The 17,974-nt window shown below is 66.9% G+C and overlaps 2 protein-coding genes across 4 annotated transcripts in view; both read left to right on the forward strand.

Annotated features, from left to right (window-relative positions):
- SHC1 (SHC adaptor protein 1) overlaps positions 1–11,125 on the forward strand; it is a 28,467-nt gene extending 17,342 nt beyond the window's left edge. For both annotated transcript variants that reach the window (XM_074938456.1, XM_074938454.1), the window contains 11 exons: positions 3,521–3,591; positions 4,364–4,427; positions 5,371–5,490; positions 5,896–5,949; positions 6,313–6,364; positions 6,680–6,806; positions 7,051–7,222; positions 7,632–7,692; positions 8,165–8,329; positions 8,490–8,752; positions 9,243–11,125. In XM_074938456.1, coding sequence (XP_074794557.1) covers positions 3,521–3,591; positions 4,364–4,427; positions 5,371–5,490; positions 5,896–5,949; positions 6,313–6,364; positions 6,680–6,806; positions 7,051–7,222; positions 7,632–7,692; positions 8,165–8,329; positions 8,490–8,752; positions 9,243–9,371 — 1,278 coding nt within the window. In that variant the 3' untranslated portion in view covers positions 9,372–11,125. The remainder of the gene's footprint in view (positions 1–3,520; positions 3,592–4,363; positions 4,428–5,370; positions 5,491–5,895; positions 5,950–6,312; positions 6,365–6,679; positions 6,807–7,050; positions 7,223–7,631; positions 7,693–8,164; positions 8,330–8,489; positions 8,753–9,242) is intronic.
- A 1,070-nt stretch (positions 11,126–12,195) lies between these two features.
- PYGO2 (pygopus family PHD finger 2) lies at positions 12,196–17,421 on the forward strand. Of its 2 annotated transcripts, none has more exons than XM_074938805.1 (3): positions 12,196–12,244; positions 13,814–13,863; positions 14,537–17,421. In XM_074938805.1, the coding sequence occupies exons 2-3, from the start codon at positions 13,822–13,824 to the stop codon at positions 15,599–15,601; spliced, it is 1,107 nt and encodes a 368-aa protein (XP_074794906.1). In that variant the 5' UTR covers positions 12,196–12,244; positions 13,814–13,821; the 3' UTR covers positions 15,602–17,421. The 2 variants fall into 2 exon arrangements, with proteins under 2 accessions (XP_074794906.1, XP_074794905.1); XM_074938804.1 differs by lacking the exon at positions 12,196–12,244 and adding an exon at positions 12,979–13,446.
- The last annotated feature ends 553 nt before the right edge of the window (positions 17,422–17,974 follow it).

Below are 17,974 nucleotides of genomic sequence, written 5' to 3' on the forward strand. Positions count from 1 at the left end.
TTACCCAGCTGGCATCAGCCAAGAGAGGCAGGGTTCAGGGCTCTGACAAGCCAAGGGGGCACTAGCGGGCTCCCAAAACCATCCTGGGAATGGGGCTTTTGAATTGTGCCCTTTTAATCATCTAGCCGGGTGTGCAGGGTGTCATGGAGTGTGGGGGAGTCCAGGCCCTGCACCCCTCTTCCTGGGATTCACTGTGACTCTCAGCCAGCCAGCAAAACAGAAGGTTTATTGGACAACAGGAACACAGTCCAAAACAGAGCTTGTGGGTACACCCAGGACCCCTCAGTCAAGTCCTTCTGGGGGAGCAGGGAGCTTAGACCCCAGCCCTGGGGTTCCCTGCGTTCCTCCACCCAGCCCCAAACTGAAACTAAACCCACCGAGCAGGTTCCCTGCTGCAGCCTCCATCCACATTCCTGGGCAGAGGTGTCACCTCCCCCTCCCCCTCCTGGCTCAGGTGACAGGCTCTCAGGTCTCCCGTCCCCAGGGCACATTCCCAGGTCAACACTCCCCCCTCCCTGCTGCGTCACATCCTCACACAGGGCTCCTCCTGAGGGTCCAGGGGGGCTGGGTCGTGGGAGCAGAGAGGGTGGGTTACTGACCCCTGCAGGGAATGGTGGGTTCCTCCTACTCCCTGCGATGCTGGGACCTGAGCAGGTGCAGTGGCTGAGCTGCCCTGGGGCCGGGGCCTGAGCGGGTGCAGTGGCTGAGCTGCCCTGGGGCCGGGGGCTAGGCGTGTTGTGCAGTGGCTGAGCTGCCCTGGGGCCGGGGCTGGGCGTGTTGTGCAGTGGCTGAGCTGCCCTGGGGCAGGGGCTGGGCGTGTTGTGCAGTGGCTGAGCTGCCCTGGGGCGGGGGCTGGGCGTGTTGTGCAGTGGCTGAGCTGCCCTGGGGCGGGGGCTGGGCGTGTTGTGCAGTGGCTGAGCTGCCCTGGGGCCGGGGGCTGGGCGTGTTGTGCAGTGGCTGAGCTGCCCTGGGGCCGGGGGCTGGGCGTGTTGTGCAGTGGCTGAGCTGCCCTGGGGCCGGGGGCTGGGCGTGTTGTGCAGTGGCTGAGCTGCCCTGGGGCGGGGGCTGGGCGTGTTGTGCAGTGGCTGAGCTGCCCTGGGGCCGGGGGCTGGGCGTGTTGTGCAGTGGCTGAGCTGCCCTGGGGCCGGGGGCTGGGCGTGTTGTGCAGTGGCTGAGCTGCCCTGGGGCCGGGGGCTGGGCGTGTTGTGCAGTGGCTGAGCTGCCCTGGGGCGGGGGCTGGGCGTGTTGTGCAGTGGCTGAGCTGCCCTGGGGCGGGGGCTGGGCGTGTTGTGCAGTGGCTGAGCTGCCCTGGGGCCGGGGGCTGGGCGTGTTGTGCAGTGGCTGAGCTGCCCTGGGGCCGGGGGCTGGGCGTGTTGTGCAGTGGCTGAGCTGCCCTGGGGCGGGGGCTGGGCGTGTTGTGCAGTGGCTGAGCTGCCCTGGGGCCGGGGGCTGGGCGTGTTGTGCAGTGGCTGAGCTGCCCTGGGGCCGGGGGCTGGGCGTGTTGTGCAGTGGCTGAGCTGCCCTGGGGCCGGGGGCTGGGCGTGTTGTGCAGTGGCTGAGCTGGCCGGGGGCTGGGCGTGTTGTGCAGTGGCTGAGCTGCCCTGGGGCCGGGCGTGTTGTGCAGTGGCTGAGCTGCCCTGGGGCCGGGGGCTGGGCGTGTTGTGCAGTGGCTGAGCTGGCCGGGGGCTGGGCGTGTTGTGCAGTGGCTGAGCTGCCCTGGGGCGGGGGCTGGGCGTGTTGTGCAGTGGCTGAGCTGCCCTGGGGCGGGGGCTGGGCGTGTTGTGCAGTGGCTGAGCTGCCCTGGGGCAGGGGCTGGGCGTGTTGTGCAGTGGCTGAGCTGCCCTGGGGCAGGGGCTGGGCGTGTTGTGCAGTGGCTGAGCTGCCCTGGGGCAGGGGCTGGGCGTGTTGTGCAGTGGCTGAGCTGCCCTGGGGCCGGGGGCTGGGCGTGTTGTGCAGTGGCTGAGCTGCCCTGGGGCTGGGCGTGTTGTGCAGTGGCTGAGCTGCCCTGGGGCCGGGGGCTGGGCGTGTTGTGCAGTGGCTGAGCTGGCCGGGGGCTGGGCGTGTTGTGCAGTGGCTGAGCTGCCCTGGGGCCGGGGGCTGGGCGTGTTGTGCAGTGGCTGAGCTGCCCTGGGGCGGGGGCTGGGCGTGTTGTGCAGTGGCTGAGCTGCCCTGGGGCCGGGGGCTGGGCGTGTTGTGCAGTGGCTGAGCTGGCCGGGGGCTGGGCGTGTTGTGCAGTGGCTGAGCTGCCCTGGGGCGGGGGCTGGGCGTGTTGTGCAGTGGCTGAGCTGCCCTGGGGCAGGGGCTGGGCGTGTTGTGCAGTGGCTGAGCTGCCCTGGGGCAGGGGCTGGGCGTGTTGTGCAGTGGCTGAGCTGCCCTGGGGCAGGGGCTGGGCGTGTTGTGCAGTGGCTGAGCTGCCCTGGGGCCGGGGGCTGGGCGTGTTGTGCAGTGGCTGAGCTGCCCTGGGGCTGGGCGTGTTGTGCAGTGGCTGAGCTGCCCTGGGGCCGGGGGCTGGGCGTGTTGTGCAGTGGCTGAGCTGCCCTGGGGCCGGGGGCTGGGCGTGTTGTGCAGTGGCTGAGCTGCCCTGGGGCGGGGGCTGGGCGTGTTGTGCAGTGGCTGAGCTGCCCTGGGGCGGGGGCTGGGCGTGTTGTGCAGTGGCTGAGCTGCCCTGGGGCAGGGGCTGGGCGTGTTGTGCAGTGGCTGAGCTGCCCTGGGGCCGGGGGCTGGGCGTGTTGTGCAGTGGCTGAGCTGCCCTGGGGCCGGGGGCTGGGCGTGTTGTGCAGTGGCTGAGCTGGCCGGGGGCCGGGGGCTGGGCGTGTTGTGCAGTGGCTGAGCTGCCCTGGGGCCGGGGGCTGGGCGTGTTGTGCAGTGGCTGAGCTGGCTGGGGCCGGGGGCTGGGCGTGTTGTGCAGTGGCTGAGCTGGCTGGGGCCGGGGGCTGGGCGTGTTGTGCAGTGGCTGAGCTGGCCTGGGGCCGGGGGCTGGGCGTGTTGTGCAGTGGCTGAGCTGGCCTGGGGCCAGTGCTGGGGTCTGTGTGGGGAAATCCCCCAAGGGGCACCTGGAGGGCATTGGCATCTCAGGGATGGTGCCCCAGAGCCAGGCACCAACCCAGACCCTCCCCTAGAGAAGCACAGGGAGGGTTCTTTCACGCTGTAATATTTCTGCTCCCCACCTCCCCATGCGAGCCCATGGGGGGTCGTGGGGAGCCGAGCACGGCCTTCGGTGAGGCCAGCCAGTGCCCAGACACAGCCCCTCACCTGTTCCACCCCTGCAGCTCATCCTATGGTGCGTGGGAACTGGGGTGTCTGGAGCTGTGGGGCTGGGGGAGGCCCTGTGGAATGGCCCTGCACCCTGAGTGCTGAGCCAGTGCAGGGGAGCAGCCTGCCAGCATTGCAGCCCTGGGGCTGGCGGGAGAGGCCGGGCTGTGCCATCCCAGTGGGCGTGGGGGTTATTGGGCTGACCCCATCCTGCTGTCTGATGCGCTCTCTCTCTCTCTCTCTCTCTCTTTCTCTCTCGCACACGCAGTACATGGGCTGCGTGGAAGTTCTCCAGTCCATGCGGGCGCTGGATTTCAACACCAGGACGCAGGTCACCAGGTGAGCCCCAGGCTGCCCTGCCTCCTGTGAGCCCCGTAGGCACAATAGCTGGCTGTGGGCAGAGAGGCCTCACGCCGGGAGGTGCACCCGCACGTACCCCCTGCACTGATGCCCATGGGCCTGGAGGGGGGGTTCTGACCCAGTGCCCTGCAGGTGAGCTGAACTTGGTGAAGCAGGGCGGGAGCCCATCAGGCAGCCAGGCCACTCTGGGCCCAGAGCAAGTCCCATGGTGCCCCCCACCAGTGCTGCTGGGTGGCAGCTGCCAAGGAGTGTGGTGGGGTCTGAACCGCAGCTGCATAGGTGGTGCCAGGGAGACCGGTGCATCTGTCGATGGGCTTAGCGAAACCAGACACTCGCTCCAGCCTCTGCCAGGCCAAGGGGGCCCGCCCGTGTCCCTCCCGCGGCTGGAGAGGATGGTTTGGGGACTCTCAGGATGGCAGGCCCTTCCCAGCCCTTCCCCCCTTTCTGCACTCAGCCCACAACCCTTGGCCCCTTTGCGCAAGGCTCGTGTGTATGAACGACTGCAGCCTCTTTGGGGGGCAGGGCCGATCCGCCTTGCAGAGCCGCTTCCAGGCCCTGGGCTAGGGGCCCGTCTCCTTGTAGCTTCGCTCTCCCCAAGTGGGCTAAGATCTGTGCCTGCCCTCCCAGCACTCAGGGGTCTGTGTGTCACCGGGCCCTGGGGGAAGGGATACTGTGGGGGGCTCATCGGGGGAAGTGGCTGGGGCCTGGCCGCTCCCTGGGGCTGCCCTGACTTTGCTCTGTGGTCCCGCAGGGAGGCGATCAGCCTGGTGTGTGAGGCAGTGCCCAGTGCCAAAGGAGCCGTCCGGAGGAGGAAGGTAAGGCCAGGCCGGGTAAAGGCAGCGTGCTCTGGCGGTTGGAGGGGGGCCCAGAGTCTGGACAGCCCTGGCACTGACTCCCTGGGGCCAGGGGTGGGGGCGAGGAGCGGACATGGCAGGACCACAGGGCAGAGGGGCAGGACTCTGACTCCTTCGCTTCCCACACGCTCGTGTTCTCACCCCAGCCCCGGCTCAGCTGGGTCAGAGCTGGGAATTTGACCCCGGGTTCTAGGAGCCAGGCAGTACTGGTGTCTGGCAGGAGGCTTTCGGTGGGGTGGGGGGAGCACTGGGAGCTGGGAAGCCCTTGTGTTTGCAGTCGGGAGGCACTTGCACACCCCCTCCCCGTGGGTCTCTGGAGGGAGCCCGTGCACACCCCTGCTCCCCCCCCTCTCCTATTGGAGCAGGAGCCTCCAGCCCTCTCCTGGCTGCCCCTGCGGCTGCCCCTTGCAGTGGGTTGGCAGGTGTGGCTGGGCTGGGCTAGGCCCCCCGCTGTGGGGGCTGATCGATAGCGGCCCTGTCTGGCGCTAATGGAGAAGCGAGGCCGGCTGATCCAGCGCAGCCCTCCCCTCCTCAGTCAGGGCGGGGGGACCCTGCTGCTGCTGCTGGTTAATGAGCGTGGGGCGGGTGGCGGGAGATTGAGGGCTGAGCCGGAGGGGCCGGGCTGCTGCCTTTCCTGGAAGGTGAGGGGCAGTGGGGCCTGCACAGGGGCTGGGCTGCTCTGGAGCAGAGCTCTGCTCCCACCTGGCCCAGGGCCACGGCGTGCTCTGCTGTGGAGGGGCTCCCGGGTCGCTCCTTGCCAGGCCTGGGGTGGCTGGGGGGGTAGATGCAAAGTGTTGGAGCATTGGTGTGGCTGAGCCCCGGGCGCTCGGGGGCCCGACTGGGCAGTGAGGGGTGTTCTCCCCTCGGCCCCATCCCCCTAGCGGACGGTCCTTTGCTTCCGCAGCCCTGCGGCCGCTCGCTGAACTCCATCCTGGGCAAGAGCAACCTCAAGTTTGCCGGCATGCCCATCACCCTCACCATCTCCACCAGCAGCCTCAACCTCATGGCGTCCGACTGCAAACAGGTGAGACTCGCTGGGCGAGGAGGGGGGTCGATGAGACCACAGATCCCACTTCCTGTCTGCTCTGGCTGGGGAGCAACCGGAGTGGGGCTCCCACCCCTGACTACCCAGCCCCCATCTCTGCAGCTCCACTCCCTGTCTGCCTGGGGGACACAGGCTAGGCCTGCCTCTCAGACCCTGTGTGCTGGGCCCCCATGGAGTGTCACTGGTTCGACCCAGGACCATGGTGCCACAATACGGGGCACCATGCAGGGCAGGTCCATGGCTGCCAGCTCCAGGGGCGGTGGGGGGGCCCGAAGGCCAGGCGGAGACCCCACGTCCCTGGGGGTGTCTCCCCCACACAGGTGTCCCTGGCTGGGCAGGGCAGCCGGGGGCTGTGTCTAACCAACGGCTCTCCCTTCCCCACAGATCATCGCCAACCATCACATGCAGTCCATCTCCTTCGCCTCGGGGGGGGACCCGGTGAGTGAGCCGCTGGGGGCCTTTGCTCTGTGTCCAGGTTCCGCTGATGGCTGGGCTCCATCCCACCTCCGCCCAGGGCTCCTTCGGAGGGGCGGGGGAGCTCTCCCCCACTGCTGGCCCGCTCGCGGTGCCGTTCTGACCCAAGCCCCTGCATTTGGCCAGCACCCCCGTTACTGCCCCAGCAGGGGTGAGCCGCTCCAGCAGGGCCGGGCTGGTGCCCTGGTATGTCCCCCGGCCCTTCACCCTGGCCTCACGCCTGGGACTGCCATCGCTTTGTGGAGCACTAGGCTGTGGGCGACGGGTGGGGTGGTGCCCCCAGCTCTGGGTGCCACTCCCACCTCACCCGCTGCGTCTCACCCACAGGAAACTGCCGAGTACGTCGCCTATGTTGCCAAAGACCCCGTCAATCAGAGAGGTGAGTGACTCCTGCCACCTCCTGGCCGGCTGGCACAGCCATTAACCCCACCGCTGCGGGACGCCTGCCTCGGCCCAGTGCTGCCCCCCAGCCAGCCGGGGCCACGAGAGCTGGGCTAGCGGCCCCCCCAGGCTGCGCGCTCAGAGACGTCCTGGCTGGCTCTGGGCCTGCAGCAGCAGTTGTTGCTTTGCTGGGGCCCTGCTGCCAGGGTGGGCCAGGGGTGGGTGTAATGGGAGCCTGGCAGTGCCCGGGGTGGGTGGGTGGGTGTGGGTGCAGGGTCCCTCCCTCTGAGTCCTGCTCTTGTTCCCTCTCCAGCCTGCCATATCCTGGAGTGCCCTGAGGGCCTGGCGCAGGACGTCATCAGCACCATTGGGCAGGCCTTCGAGCTGCGCTTCAAGCAGTACTTGAAAAACCCCCCAAAGCTCGTAACGCCCCATGACAGGTACGGGGGGACCCTCAGAGGGGTGCTGCAGGGTGTGAGGATCCCCTGGAGCTCCCTGGCCGGACGGCGGGGCTCTGGGCAGGATGCTCTGGCTGCCTGGGTCCAGTCCAGGGGCTGCTGGGCCTGAGACAAGGAACACCAGCGCCCTTGGTGGGGCGCCAGGCACTGAGCTGGCGGGGGGAAGGGAGGGCGCGTGGCAGAGCTGGGGCACGTTGCCGCTCACCCCGTGCTGCCCAACCCCTAGGATGGCCGGGTTCGACGGCTCGGCCTGGGACGAGGAGGAGGAAGAGCCATCGGACCACCAGTACTACAATGACTTCCCCGGCAAAGAGCCACCCCTCGGGGGCCTGGTGGACATGCGGCTGCGTGACGGTGCCAGCGCGACACAGACGCCCAGTCACCTGGGGGCAACGCTGGTAAGCATCGCTCGCGGGGGGCGAGGGAATCGCTTCCACCGGCTCGTCCCCCTGCACCCCTTCCCAGGGCCGCGCCGGGTGGGTCCCTTGGGGCCAGCTTGGGGTGGGGGGGAGCTGCCGTCCCCATGGTGTGGCCAGAAAGAGGGGAAGCAACTCAGCGCTGAGTTGGGGGCCTAGGGCCACCTGGCCGATGAGTCCCTCTTTCCTGCTCAGACCCCGGGGTGAAACCTAGCAAGGTACGTCCGTGCACAGGGGGCATCTGCAGGCCAGTCTGCCCCCGAAGGGGCTGCCTGTTGCCAGTCGGTGCAGGATGGGTGGCAGATGGTCAGGCTGGAGGCCACTGGAGCTGGGCACTGCGGGCATGGGGAGGAGAAGGGAGCAGTCTGAGCCTTGTCTCTTCCTCCTGCAGCCTGTGGGCCAGATGTCCAGCGCAGAGCACGAGCCCCGGAAGCAGCACCCTCCTGCCCAAGGTACCGGACCACGGGCAGCAGTGCCACAGGTTCCCTCACCCACCTGCTTGGGGGCCTCATGGCCTGGCACGGCTCAGCGCCTTCCTGCCCCACGCGGCAGGGCTGGCTCCAGCATTGCCTCCACGCTGCCCTCCGCAGTGGGACAGGCTAATCTCTGAACATCACCCGTGGTGCCAGGCCCAGTGCCCTGTGTGTGCCAGGGCAGGGAGCTTGAATGCCCCAGGGCTTTCATGTCCCTGGGTCCGATTCTGCATCATCTTTGGGTTTGCCAGGATCACATGGAGCAAATCAAGGTCTCCCAGCAGAGTGCGGGGCTGGTCCCCTCCTGCCCCCTAGCTGGGGTCTCTGCTACTGTCCTGGGGTAACCCAAGGCCCAGCGGGGGGGTGTTGCTGTACCCTGTAGCTGAGGTGGGGGGGAAGGTCTGGCTCTCGGGCTGGCAAGCCCTGCTAACTGCAGCTCCCCTCCCTGCAGGAAGGGATAAATACCCCCCCGGCACCGGCCCAGCCATTCGCACTGATCTGTTTGACGACCCATCCTATGTCAACGTGCAGAACCTGGACAGGTCGCGCCAGGCCTCTGCCACCAGCATCCCGGGCACGGCCAACGGCAGTGCCCAGCGAGACCTCTTCGACATGAGTGAGTGAGGGTTGGCCCGTCCTGCTGGCCCCCTGCGCCAGCTCTGCATGGCTGCTGGGCTGAGGGGCCTAGCTTGCCTCTGTCCAACCGGCTAGAGCCTCAGGGCACAGCATAGGTGTGGGCTCCGTGTCCATCCAACCCCTGCTTCTCTCCCCTGCAGAGCCCTTTGAGGACGCCCTGCGCGTCCCGCCCGCGGTGCCGGTGGGGCTGCCGCCGGCCCAGCTCCTGGCCTCTATGGAGGAACAGCTGCGGCGGGAGCCCTGGTACCACGGGAAGATGAGCCGCAAGGAGGCAGAGAAGCTGCTGAAGGTGAACGGGGACTTCCTGGTGCGGGAGAGCACCACCACACCGGGCCAGTACGTGCTGACTGGGCTGCAGGGCGGGCAGCCCAAGCACCTGCTGCTGGTCGACCCCGAGGGAGTGGTGAGTCGGCCCTGGGGCCATGGTGCGGGGCTCCCTTCCCCAGTCCTACAGGCTTGGTGCTCAGGGGAAGAGCTAATCAGAGCTGGGAGCCCAGAGCAAAGCCAAGCCACTGCCCGGTGTTACCCTGCAGGTCTCCTGGGGTGCCAGCTGGGCACAGGGCCAGCACCCCATATTCCTGCCCCCCATGGGCTCCTGGGTTCTTGTATGTGAGAACAATTGACAGGAGCCCTGCCCCGCTCCGGCCTTGGTTCCAGCTCAGCCCCATGGGCCCTTAGCCATCCCCGCCCCGGAGGTGGGTACGGCCACCCCGCCCTCCTGGAGATGCCTCAGCTGGGTCCTGCAAGGGGGCATGTGTGGACGGGACGGGACACTGGCTCGTCTCTGCGGGGTTTGTGCTGCCATGTCTCATTTGGTCACAAGAGGGCGCACGTGCCTCCTGGCTCCACCCACTTATTGGCCATCCCCTGAGCCCGGTTTCTGGCCCCTGCAGGTGCGGACGAAGGATCATCGCTTTGAGAGCGTCAGTCACCTGATCAGCTACCACATGGACAATCACCTGCCCATCATCTCGGCGGGCAGCGAGCTGTGCCTGCAGCAGCCCGTGGAGAGGAGACTGTGAGGCACGCGGGGGCCTCGGCGGAGCCCCCCGGGCCCTGCCCACCCTGGCCTTCTCATCCCCTCTCTGCCAGCAGGGCTATTGGACTGTTTCAGCCACTGCTTCCCCAGGAGGCCCTGGGGCTCCCCGTCTCACCGCCAGGAGCTCAGACTCCCTGGGCTCACACCAGCCCCCCAGAGACAGAGCAGAGCTGGAGGCAGCCGGGGGAGCCAGGGCTGGGTATTGGGGCAGAGGGAGGGGGCCTGTTTCTGCATCCAGGGAGCTGCACCAGCCACGCCTCCGCTAGCACCAAACTCCAGCCCTGTGGGCGGCTGCGGGCACTGCTCCGAAGGCCGATCACAACCACGTGCGCTCCCCCTCCTCCCGTGTTCATCCCCCCCTCAGGCAGGGTGGGTGGGAGGGAGCCTGCCCCGACCTCTAAGTGCCTGCTGAGCCTCTGGGAGGAAGGTCACGGTTCAATCCTATTGGCTCAGAGGCCTGCCTATCTGGAGGTTGCCAAGCGCTCCTGGTCCCCGCCCTCCCCTGAGAGGCAGCTCACCCCCAGCAGGGAAGGGCTGGATTTTCATCTGCCATTCCCCTGCAATCCCTAGGGGCCAGTACCCGTGGGTGGCACCACCTGTGTGACCCCTTTGGGAGAGCCACCCCTACCCCGCACCACAGAGCAGTGCCAGGGTTCCTGCTGCACAGGGCAAGAACAAGGGAGATCTTCCCCAGAGGCGGGAGTGGAGGGCCCCCTGCCCTCCCTGGGTGAACCTGGCGCTCTGCTCCGCGAAGCACAAGGCTGGGCCGGCCGCACACCGAATGTACCCGATCACTTTACGTATTAACTCTGTGCCTTGACCCTCCGCAGGTCCCAGATACTTATGCAAAACAGTTGGCCCTGGGGCAGGCTGGGGCGAGCAGTCAGCTCACCTGGCTGCTGGGGGAGTGCTGGGAGCACAGCCCCTGTCCTCATGCAAGGCTCCACTGGCTCCCAGAGGCCACAGCCAGGCCTCTTCCCATCCCAGTGTCCTGCTGGCTGGAAGCAGGGCTCAGGTGGCTTCTTCTGCAGCAGGCTGCTCACTGTCCCACTCCTGTCCTGGACGGCAACTCCCAGCCTGTGTCCAGGGAGGGGCATGGATGGAAATTAGGTGGGGTAAATGGGGTTCTTCACAGGAAGGCAAGAGCCCCTTGGCCCCCCCGCCCTTTGGGGGGGCAGTGCTGTACACTATGCCCTGCTGCCCCTTGGGCAGGGTGTGACACAGCCAGTTCCCTGTACCCCAGCTTGGCCTAGGCCAACCACGCAGCCAAAGGAAGCACGTAGCACCCAGCAAGATGGCAGCCGCAAGGGGGGAATCAGAACTCCCCACATCAGGGGACAAGTTGGGTGCTGAGGTCCCAGGGGAATGGACAAAACCGCTGGCCTGAGCTCTGCTGTTTCCCCAGCCAGCGCTAAGCAGCGTCCGCCAGGAGCAGCCTTCTGGGCTTCCCTGGCTCTGCTGCTGTAGCAGGTGAGCCCTCTCCCTGAAGGGCATGGAGCCTGCACACCCCTGGGTCTGCATGGACCGTGGGGATCCCAGTGTTGCATGCACATTGTTATACTCAGAAGCCAAAGTGTCACCCTCGCCCTCACGCCTCCTGCTCCCCCCTGGAGGAGTCAGCCTGGGCTCAGATACGGGGAGGGTTTTGCTTTCTCCCCTCTCCCTTCTCTCTCCTTTATATGGGTTTGATTTGTTACCAGGTCTTGATTATACCAAAGGAATCGGATGGTTATTATTAAAGTTAGTATTTCTTTAATGCATGGCTGTGAGTGGCTCCTCGTCTGACATGGCGGGAGGAGTACGTGCAGGAATGGGCATGCTGTGGCCGTGTCCAGCAGTTGCTCTTTATCCAGGGTACACAGGGCGTGTGCTTGGCTGAGGAGTCTCTGAGCCAGCGGGACCATGCTTTGCCCTTTGGGCCCCAGGAGCCCCTCTCCTACGGTCTTAGACCCTGAGCTTTACAAGGGCCAGTAACTGCCCCTGCTCGGCCTCCCTTGCCTGAGATCTCCCCCCGGCCAGGTGCCTCCTGCTGCGATTGGCGGCTGCAAATGAGGTAACATCCCAGCAGCGGGCGGGCAGCAGAGCGTCGCCCCAGCCCTGCGTCCAGCTGCCCCCCAGCCACGGCTGTTCAGAGCGGGGCCAGGGCTCAGCCACCACCTGCGACGGCCGCTCGCACCAGGCCGGACTGGAGGCACTGGACAGCCCCAGAGAGCTGGGCTGGGAGCACCTGGCCGAGCCCGGCCCTGGCTCCTGGGGGAAGCAATGGGGGGCAAAGGGGGGAGCTCAGGCTCTGACTCACTGGGGCTTGGCCTCCCTCTAGCCCCCGGGCAGGGCCCAGCTTGGGGGTGCCCCATGGGCAAGGGCCCCAGCGAGGGGCTCAGCTCTCAGGGTGGGGGGCTCAGGTGCCTGGCACCAGCCTGGCTCCCCGAGCTGCAATGGTCTGTTCCAGTGCCCCCCCTCCCCGGTGTGTGGAATAGTCTGCCGCAATTCCAGCGCCCCCCCCGGTTCTGCCGCAATGGTCTGTTCCAGCGCCCCCTCCCTCCCCGTTGGAATGGTTTGTCCCGCCTACCGCACACGGAGTGGTGGGGCCCGCCCCTGTGGGGAATGGTTTATTCCCCCCCTCCCGCGGTGGTAGGGCCCGGCTAGTTTCCGGTTCCGGCGCGGCCGCCCTGAGTGCGGGCCGGAGCCATGGCGCTGCCCGGGCCCCCCCGGCTCTGAGCCCCGGGCCCCCCATGGCGGCTCCGCACCCCGAGAAGCTGGAGGGAGGAGTCCCGGCCCCGCCGCCCCCCCCGGGGCCCCCCAACCCGCCGGGCAGTGGCCCCCCCGGCGGGCCCGGCAGGAAGCAGGGGAAGGGGGGTGAGAGCGGGGCGGGGGGGCCGTGGGGGTGTAACCGGGGGGGCTGGGGGCCCGTGGGGCGAGGGGTGCTTGGGGGTTCGGGGGGGGCTGGGGGGGCCGTGGGGTTGTAACCGGGGGGGCTGGGGGCCCGTGGGGCGGGGGGGCCGTGGGGGTGTAACCGGGGGGGCTGGGGGCCCGTGGGGCGAGGGGTGCTTGGGGGTTCGGGGGGGGCTGGGGGGCCCGTGGGGGTGTAACCGGGGAGCTGGGGGCCCGTGGGGCGGGGGGGCCGTGGGGGTGTAACCGGGGGGGGTGGGGCGGGGGGGCGAGGGGTGCTTGGGGGTTCGGGGGGGGGTGGGGCGGGGGGGCGAGGGGTGCTTGGGGGTTCGGGGGGGGCTGGGGCCGTGGGGCGGGGGGGCCGTGGGGGTGTAACCGGGGGGGCTGGGGCCGTGGGGCGGGGGGTGGTTGGGGGTTGGGGGGGGGCTCGGGGTGTAACCGGGGGGGCCCGTGGGGGTGTAACCGGGGGGGCCGTGGGACGGGGGGTGGTTGGGGGTTTGGGGGGGCTGGGGGCACTCGAAGGGGATGAGGGAACTGTGGCAAGGCGGATTGGCGGGGGCTGGCAGCCCAGGGGGGCTTTGAGGGATGTGGGGCGCTGACACTGGCAGGGCTGTTGCGGGACTGGTAAATGCTGGGCTGTAGCGAGGGGTGGGGGGGTCTGCATGGCACCCTTCTCCCCTGGGCAGGGCCACGGGGGCCCCATCGTTACTGGCTCCTATGTCTGGCGCTCTGCACGGAGAGCCTGGGCCATGGGTCCCTGCCCCATGGCGCTTCCAAGGGGGTCTGGCCGTCCCCTGTCTGTGCTAGCAGGCAGGGGGTGAATTGGGGCGGACCCAGGGCTGAGGTGTGCCTGGCCTCCCCCAGCGGGGCAGGGCCCAGCAGGCCTGTGGAACACGGTGTGGTTGGCAGGCGTTTTTGCAGCGCAGGAGGGGCCGGCGTGCAGAGGCCGAGCTCAGTCCTGGCGGGGTGCAGCAGCCGTCCCCTCCGGCCCTTCCTGCACACAGGCTGAGCTTGCACGGGCAACAGTTGCGCTGAACCCATCTGGAGCCTGGCCCTTTGTGGGGGAAGGGAACGCGTTCACCTGGGACCGGAGCTCTTGGGGGAGCTGGACCGGGACGCCAGCCACTCTGCACGCGGCTGAGAACCAGGGATGTGCATGCAGGGCCATGGTGCGGCTCAGTCCTGGGGCCATGAGCTGCTCCTGTTCTCCCTAGATGAGTTATCCATGACCCTCTCAGGCCATAAAGTTCTTCTGTCCCATCATTAGTGGTCTGGAAACACTGCCCGTGCCTTGGAGCCTGCCCAGCCCCTGCCCTGGGGGAGCAGGTCGGGTGTGAGAACAGGAAGGCTTCAGGGGAGAAGAGAGTTTGGGGGTGTCTGTTCTTTGTGCAGGGCCAGCTTGAGACAGGGAGCATAGGGTTGGGGGAGATGCTGGTCCTTATTTTCCCTCCGTACGTAGGTCGGGGGGAGATGGGGGACAGGATGTCTTCAGGGCATGCCAGGGTTGACTGCACTCACTGGCGTTTCCTCTCTCAGGTCTGCAAATGAAGAGCCCTGAAAAGAAACGGCGCAAATCCAACACTCAGGTAGGGGGCACAGCTGGGACCCTGTGCATTCAAACCCCGTGATAGAAGGGTGGGGGCCAGGCGGTCAGCCCAGCACCACGACACAAGTGCATGCATGGCACCTGGGGGAAAGAACCCCAAAAGGTTCTGGCGGCACAGACAGCCCCGCCCACAGCAGGTTGGAGCCAAACCCTGGGGCTGCTTGGAGCGTCCTGCAGCTTATACTATGAGAGCAAGGGAGCTGGCCCTGCATCAGGGCCGATGGACGGACGTGCACGCCCCCATGGAGCAACGCACAGCCCGTGGGGGCTGTACGGCAGCGGTGCCCATCCTTAAAAGCAGCCGGTGCTGGCTGTGCCCATGGGCTGGGGGCTATCCCAGCGCCTCAGATGCCTTTGACACGGATGGCGCTAGGAGCCCAGGGTCCCTGCACCAGCCAGGGCTTATCTTCCCCTCTCCCAGTAGCGTGAGGCTCCAGGAGGGGCAGCTTCCTGCTGCTCTGAATGCCGTCGGTTGCCAGGCTATGCAGAGGAACTAGTGGGCTTGGCCCTGCCAGTGCTCGCTCTCTCTCCTCCCAGGCCCTTCCTGGCACCAGCAGGAGCTGAGGGCCTTGTGCTTCTGGCAGGCCAGGCCCCACATGTCTGATTGTTGCATGGGTGAGCCCCTCACTAACTCCTGTGCCTTTTCCCCACAGGGCCCTGCCTATTCCCATCTCTCGGAGTTCGCCCCGCCCCCAACTCCAATGGTTGACCACTTGGTGGCCTCCAACCCCTTTGAAGATGACTTTGGAACGCCTAAAGTGGGGGCCTCGTCGGCTCCGTTCCTCGGCAACCCTGTGCCCTTTGGGAACTTCCGCATGCAGGGGGGCATGACATCCCAGGTGCCACCAGGCTACGGAGGGGGCCCCCAGGCCATGCGGAGGCAGCCCCTGCCGTTTGCCCCGAGCCAGATGGGCCCAGCCTTCAGCATGCCCCCCCAGAACCCCAACTACGTGCAGCCTGGTGGCATGAGCTTCCCCAGCCAGCCCTTCAACCAGCCTCTCGGACAGAGCTTCAGCCCCCCCGCAGGGCAGCTCATGCAGGGGCCAGTCGGGGGCTTTGGGCCCATGATCTCCCCCACCATGGGGCAGCCTCCCCGGGGAGACATGGCACCAGGGCCTGCCCTGAATCCCCCTGCTGGCCCCCCCATGGCCCAGAGATTCAGTCAGCCTGCCAATCTCTTTGGACAGTCTCCCATGCAGCGGCCCAGCCAGAACCTGCCCCCAAACACCAGCCCCTTCCCTGGGGCTGACCCTGGCTTCCCGGCTGGAGGGGATGACGGGGGGAAGAACCTCAACCCCCCTCCCAGCACCTTCAGCCAGGACCTGCACTCAGGCTCGCCAGCCGCGGTGAACGGGGCCCAGCCGAGCTTCGCCCCCAGCAGCGTCAGCCGGAGCAGCAGCACCCCCGAAGCTAACAGCCTCCCTCCCTCCAGCAAGGCGTCTGGCAACTCTGGGCACCAGCCACCGCCGGGCCTGGTGTACCCTTGCGGGGCCTGCCGCAGCGAGGTGAACGATGACCAGGACGCCATCCTGTGTGAGGCCTCCTGCCAGAAGTGGTTCCACCGGGAGTGCACAGGCATGACGGAGAATGCCTACGGGCTGCTCACCACCGAGGCCTCGGCCGTCTGGGCCTGTGACTACTGCCTGAAGACCAAGGAGATCCAGTCAGTGTACATCCGGGAGGGTATGGGGCAGCTGGTGGCGGCCAATGACGGCTGAGCGGGCGCTGGGCCCAGCTAGGGAGGGGCCATGCTACCCTCACCTTGTACAGATCCCTGCTTGGTTTTCGGGCCACTCCCCCCCACCCTTCTTTTGTAGCCACCTCTCTCCCTGCGTGCAAGAGACGATGTCGAGTGCTGGCGTCTGGCTTTGGTAACGTTTCCTCTCTGTTCTTGCTCATCTGTGTGGCTGGACTTGGTGCAGCTCATGCCCCTTTAAAATACTCGGAGCATCCATCAGAAGGAGAGGCAAGACCAGTTCCTGGCCCCCCCCACCCCTTTACCCCCACACCTGCCAGCCCAGAGTGTGAAGTCCAGAATGGGGCTCTGAGGTCTCTGTTACTGGCCAAGCTGAGCAGCCAATGGTGCCAGAATTTCTGTCTGGGGGCAGAGTAAACAACTATCCCACAGAGAGCCCTGGGGCAGGGGGTGTCCTGCAAATGCTGATGCTTGCAGCAGTCTCTGTGGGGTAGAAGCGGGGCGGAGCTGGCGGGGGTTGTGTCCTGGTGGTGGGGGAGCTGTGGTGTGACCACTAGAGCTGGGAGCTCAGCCCAGAGCAGCGTTACAGATCCCCTGCCCCCGGCAGCCAGGGCTGGGAACAGCCAGGGCTCGATCTCCTGGCAGGGGCTTGTAGCAGAACCAGCACACTGAGCCCTTTGCACTGGGGGTGTCCCACCCCTGAGCTGCCGCTTCCCAAGCAACACTCGGCCCTGTGCTGTTGCCGGAGGGGAGGGCGGTGGGTCTGTGGCACAGGGTGTGGCTGCCAGCGTGCCTCTGAGCAGCTGGGAAGGCGGCTTTTGCTCCCTTTCCCCAGGCCGCGTCCGGTGCCCTGCACGCGTGCTCACGCCTCGCCGGGATTTCACGCACGTCCCGAGTATCTACAACGCAGGCCCCTTGGAGCGCAGCCCCAGCCTGCTCTGCCTGGCTGGGCTGAGCCAGGCCTGCTCCTGGCCTGCTTCAGGCGCGAGGTGGCTTCTCCTGGTCACTGATCACTCTTGAATAGCATCTGCGATGAGACCCCCGGCCCCAGTGCTCTCGGCACCCTGCCCCCCTGGGAGGAACAGCTCTGCGGGTTTCTGTAAAGCTCCAGCCCTGGACCCAGATTAGGTGAGACCCAGCTTTGGTTACGAGTCACCTTCCAGCCAAGGGGCTGCTGAGAGCAGCTGGGAGACGTGGCCCAAGAGGCTGCACAGCCATCGTTAATGTCCTCGCACTTTGGGCTGCTCCATTTCATCATTGGTTGGACGGTGCCTGTTGCCTCCTGGGCGCCCAGGAAAGCCAGTGGGCGGTTACGCAGCTGAGCAGAAGCTGCGCGTGCCCCTTTCTACCGTGAGTTATGTCACACGCGGCAGGCTATGGGGCCGGGAGGCGCAGCAGGTCCCGCTGTGCCCGGAGCGTGGGGGGCGCACAGGTCGGAAATGCACATGCTGGCCGCATCCTCTGGCACAGCGGGACCCAGGCCCGTGGAAGCAGCTTCTGAACGGCATGGCACTGTTAGCTTAGTCTGTCCGGGAGTCCCTCCTGCCCCCCTTCCCACACACAGGGCGCAGGCAATAGGCAGCAGTGGGTGTGAAGGTGTTTTCCTGGGGTGGCCAGCAGCCCAGCACAGAGGTACCTCCCTTCCCTCTGTACCAGGGATGTAGCCTGCCGCAGGGCTTGTCTCCCTGGCTCCCAACCTCCCGTGCTGCTCCGATCACCAGCCCATTGGGTTCCCACGGCTGCCTGGTCGGTCGCTGTCATGGCCGGTCCTGTGGGGGCTCAGGCAGGCAGCGGCTGCACTCGGTCGTGTTTGTGAAGGTCTCTCGGCTCCCACACTTTTAACTCAAAGCGGGGATTCTGGAACAGACTCCTGGATTCAGGGCCCTGCGCTTGCTTCTGGTGTCAGCAAGAGCTGCAGAGCCCCAGGGCTGAGCGCACCCCTTAGCCGGTGCAGGGGGCAGCTTGCTTCCCACCAGTGGCACAGAGTGAGATTAGCAAGCCAGGAATAGGGGTGTAACTGTCTGGAACCAGTTACAGCAGAGAGAGAGAGACTCCTGGGGGGAGCGGGGAACCCATCGGCCTGGCATGGTAGATGGGATGGGATCTTCCTGCTCCAAATGGCTGAGGGGGGTGGGCAGGCCGGTGGCGGGGGCCTGTCATGAGCTGTGGGTGGGGAATGGACAGGGTGAGTGGTCTGAGCTGAGAACAGAAGCACTGGGAGCAGCTTGGTGCATGGCACAGGGGCTGTGTTGGTAGGCGCACACTTTACCCAGCTGCGTACACACATTGCCCGGATGCAGGACTGCTAGCTGGCTAACAGCTGCTCGTATTTAGTAGCCATGGGTCATCCCAACCCTCGCTGGGCACCCTGGACAGGGCTGCAGCTGGCCTGTGT

This window comes from Natator depressus, chromosome 24 (genome assembly GCF_965152275.1).
Source record: "Natator depressus isolate rNatDep1 chromosome 24, rNatDep2.hap1, whole genome shotgun sequence".
Classification (NCBI taxonomy): domain Eukaryota; kingdom Metazoa; phylum Chordata; order Testudines; family Cheloniidae; genus Natator; species Natator depressus.

What these genes read in the sequence shown, in the direction of transcription:
- PYGO2 (XM_074938804.1), top strand. An exon ending in GGCGCAAATCCAACACTCAG is followed by an intron (nt 13,864 to 14,536) that starts GTAGGGGGCACA and finishes TTTTCCCCACAG; the next exon opens with GGCCCTGCCTATTCCCATCT.